Genomic DNA, 4,142 nt, shown 5'->3' with positions numbered 1-4,142 from the left:
TTGACAAAAGTAGAATAATACAAAAATCTATTATTTAATATTAGATTAATATTTTACTTTCTAAATGAGCTAAATTGTCATCTATTGAAGATACTACCAGTTGCAGTAACACCACAATAATAATGATAAAATCATAAATAAAAGCGACTAATAATCACTGAAACATATGAATGAATTATGGTACAGCACAGCCACATGTAGCCCAATTAAAGTAACTAAAATATTAAAAATGAACATTTTTTTTGACAGATGTATCACTGAATCATCCTTCATCAACTCAATGTCTTCTAAATTGTGTCACCTCAGAAAGACTAATGTTATTGTTATTAAAATGAAAGAGCACCATGAATTCAAAGAAGAACTGAAAAGACTAACTTTTAACACTGCTTCATCACAACGCTATTCAAACAGCAGCTGTTGTGTTCTGACTCTGCTGGTTATTCATCAGCAAACCGTGGGAGAATCTGACACAGACACAGCTGCTCTGTGGCCTCAACTCCTTCATATGAACCATTCAAATACAACAAACTTCAGAAAACATTTGACAAACAAATAACAGCTTTAAGTAAGAATTAGTAGATTTTAAATAATCATTTCCACATACTAAGCTTTTATCCAGTTCCCCTGAAACAAAACCCAACAAATCGACCAATCAGACTCCGCCACATGGTGGTGGATACCTATCAGCAACCCATATCTACTGTATTGACCCTCATTTCACCAAAGGACCTCAATCTTTCTGGATACGGTGAGGTCTCCCATCCTAACCGCAGTATGTGGCTCACACTAGCGGCCCTTTTGACTCTGTGTGCCACGGGGAGAAGTGCTGAAAATGTTTCAGAAAGCAGTGCTGAGAAGGAAAAGCATGTTATAGCCAGAGGAAAACTTATGGTGAGTGCTCAGTACTTGCTTGGATGCTTGATATATGTAAGGAGTTTTACTTTAAAAAGCCACTTTCATATATTTGTTTTAAAATGTTTTGGGCAATACAAATACATACACTACCAATCAATAGTTTGAGGTTGGTAAGATTTCAATTATTATTATTTATTTATTTTATTTTTTTAAAGAAGTCTCTTATGCTCTCCAATGCTGCATTTATTTGATCAAAATATAAAAACGGCAATATTGTGAAGTATTAATGAAATTTAAAATAACTGTTATTTTATTGTACTATATTTTAAAATGTAATTGATTATTTTACAACATAATTTCTCCAGTCTTCAGTGTCACATGATCCTTCAGAAATCTTTCTAATATGCTGATTTGATACAGAACCATTTCTTATTATCAATGTTGAAAACAGTTGTGCTGCTTAATATATTTGTGAAAACCATATAAAAAAAATTTTTCAGGGTTCTTTGATGAATATTAAAGGGGTCCTATTATGCTCTTTTTCAAAGTCTTGATTTTGTTTTGGGGGTGTACTAGAACAGGCTCTCATACTAGGTTGTTCGAAAAACACATAATTTTTTCACATATTTTGCAGTAACTTCGCAGATCTTTTTTTATGCTCAAACAGCAACATTACAGACTAACTAAAGTTGAAAAAGTGAAAAAGTATAATAGCACCCCTTTAAGTTCAAAAGAACACAATTTATTCAAAATACAATAGGCCTATTTATAATGTTTTATAACATCATAAATGTCTTTACAGTAATTGATCTATTTAAAATTAAAGCCTGTGTGAAAACCTTCCATAATTTAATGCATCCTTGCTGAATAAAAGAATCAATTTATAAAAAAAAAAAAAAAATAAATAAATAAATAAATATATATATATATATCTATATATATCTTACTAACCCCAAACTTTTGAACATAGATGAATTAAACACTGTTTAATTAAATACTTAAATTAAAAACTCAAAATGCTGTATAAGCTACAATGTCAAGACTTCAAAGAACATTTGATGACAAAGAATAGAGTTACTTGAGTTACAACACTTGTTTTCAGTGTTTTGCTATTGTTAATCTCTCTTCAATCCCTTCCCAGGCTCCTAGTGTAGTGGGATGATCCATAAAGAAGATGCCAGAGCTCTATAATTTCCTGATGGAGCGATGGGCATTGTAGTATCCTGACATTGCCATTGAAATTCACTCTCATTTTCTTGTAATTCCAGTGTTTTCGGGTTTAGTGCTACACTCTTTTTAAAGAATGTTTAAAAATATCTTCCATATTTCTTCCAAGTGGCTCTGGTAAGACAGCATTTGACAGGGACGTAAAAGTTAATGAAATCTTTACAGGCCCAGAGTGCCGTTTTCTGTGCTGCCATATGTTTAAACGCTTAGAGGCTGGTGTCATGCGCTTCATGGCCTCAGAGGTCATTTGTCTGGTGCTGTTAACCTTAACCTGCCATTTCAAGTCACAACCTGGAGTATGATTCAGGAGAGGATAAAAACCCACGCCTGATCTTCTACAACGAGAAGGACGAGGAAGTGAAGGTAAGGACAATGTAATTAATTGACACGCCAATGTCAGTTTTTTCAGCATTTGCATTTTTTCCACTTAGCACTGGAAATTGTAGATGTTTACTCTATTTGTTACTTGCTGAAAAACTGTATTATTCATGCTCATGCCTATGCAAACAAGTGTCACAATCTGTCACAAGAAAACCAATGACATGATGTTTTTTTATTAATATTTTTATTTAAATGTTTTATTCATCAGCTTTTGTTGATTGTTGTAAGAGAAAGAGCAGTATATTCTCTTCATCTTCTCGTTTTGAGTTCCACAGAAAAAAAAAAAAATTTTAACATTTAAATATTTAATATTTAAAACAAACCTGACAAAGTGTGTAAAATAAAAAAAAAAAAGTAGAAATGCTAAAATTTTCAAGGAGGTAAAAAATGTAATTGAGAAAAAAATAAATATTATGGCATGTATTTATAGCAAAACATGTAAAGGCCATTAGGGAAAAAAAAACACCTTAAATGTAAACTAAACATAAGAATAGAATTTTTAAAGTAAAAACAGAATGAACAAAACTATACAAATGTGAAAATAAAAGTGCAAAAAAAACTAAATGATAGATAGACAGATTGACAGACAGACAGATAGATAGATAGACACACAATAAAACAAAAGAATATAAAGAGAATAACTTAAAAATATAAAATGCAAAAACTATAAAAATGGCAAAATGACAAGTGTAAAAAACAAAAATGATTGTAAAATGATTAAAAAAAAATCAGAAAATAAACATAAGTCAAACTAAAATTACTTTAAATATAAAATGTCAAACAAATTCAAAATTTAAATTACATATAATAATAAAATATAATAATAAAATATAAAAAACTATAAAGATGTAAAAACTAAAATGTAATTAATATAAAATGCAAAAACTAACCATAAAAATGAGATCAAATATCTTTCACTTCTCTGACCTCAGGTTGTTCCTGTGAGGAAGATGAAGGCAGATGAGATCAGCAGCTTGCTGGATTCTCTGGGTTTCTATAAGAGGTCACAGAAAGGCGAGGAGGTCCCTGAGGAGTTCAAACATTTCCCTTTAAAGGCGCCCCGGGACGAACTGTGACCCCCGCTGGTCAGCGCGGGGACTGCAGCCTGCCGCCAATGACGTCCAGTGTCTCAAAGCTCCGAGACAGCCGGACTCTGGACCGACACACAGAAGGCTGGAGGCAGTCCTAATCACACACACACACATTTACAATAAACTTCTTACATCTTTGGCTTGTGTGTCGTTGTTTTGTTTGGTTGTGTTTTATTAAAATGTATGAATCTACTTGTTTTTCACACAACAAACCCACTGAAAGATGGCCACTAAAGAAAACACGTGGCAAGTCGTTGAAGCTGTCAGAATAAATGAGAAGCCTAATTGTTGAGTTTTGCATTTCTAAACAAAATAGCTCCTCAAAATGACCGTAGCTGTCAAGAATAAACTAATTAATAATAATTGTATTATATTCAAAACGTGGACCATACAAAACAGCTCTCAAACATTCACAATGCTAATCAGAGTTTCTTTCAAAATACCACAATTACAGTTAATTACTCTAAAAACACAAATTAATATGGGGCACAAACTTAAAAATAAATTGTAAACATAAAAAAATAAATATAATATTGTTTTTATTTATATTTAAATTTACTTAAATTTTCGTATACATTTTCTAAAATT

At 31.6% G+C, this 4,142-nt stretch overlaps 1 protein-coding gene across 1 annotated transcript; it reads left to right on the top strand.

Moving 5' to 3' along the window:
- Nucleotides 1–735: 735 nt before the first annotated feature.
- On the top strand, nt 736–3,681 carry LOC107667262 (selenoprotein M-like). The gene is made up of 4 exons (XM_016458892.1): nt 736–891; nt 1,997–2,073; nt 2,367–2,445; nt 3,396–3,681. Exons 1-4 carry the CDS (start codon nt 775–777, stop codon nt 3,537–3,539), a joined length of 417 nt encoding a protein of 138 aa, XP_016314378.1. The 5' UTR covers nt 736–774; the 3' UTR covers nt 3,540–3,681.
- Nucleotides 3,682–4,142: the final 461 nt, after the last annotated feature.

The sequence above is a fragment of the Sinocyclocheilus anshuiensis genome, unplaced genomic scaffold (genome assembly GCF_001515605.1).
Source record: "Sinocyclocheilus anshuiensis isolate Anshui unplaced genomic scaffold, SAMN03320099.WGS_v1.1 scaffold373, whole genome shotgun sequence".
Taxonomy (NCBI): domain Eukaryota; kingdom Metazoa; phylum Chordata; class Actinopteri; order Cypriniformes; family Cyprinidae; genus Sinocyclocheilus; species Sinocyclocheilus anshuiensis.
This window is presented reverse-complemented; position numbering and strand designations above follow the sequence as displayed.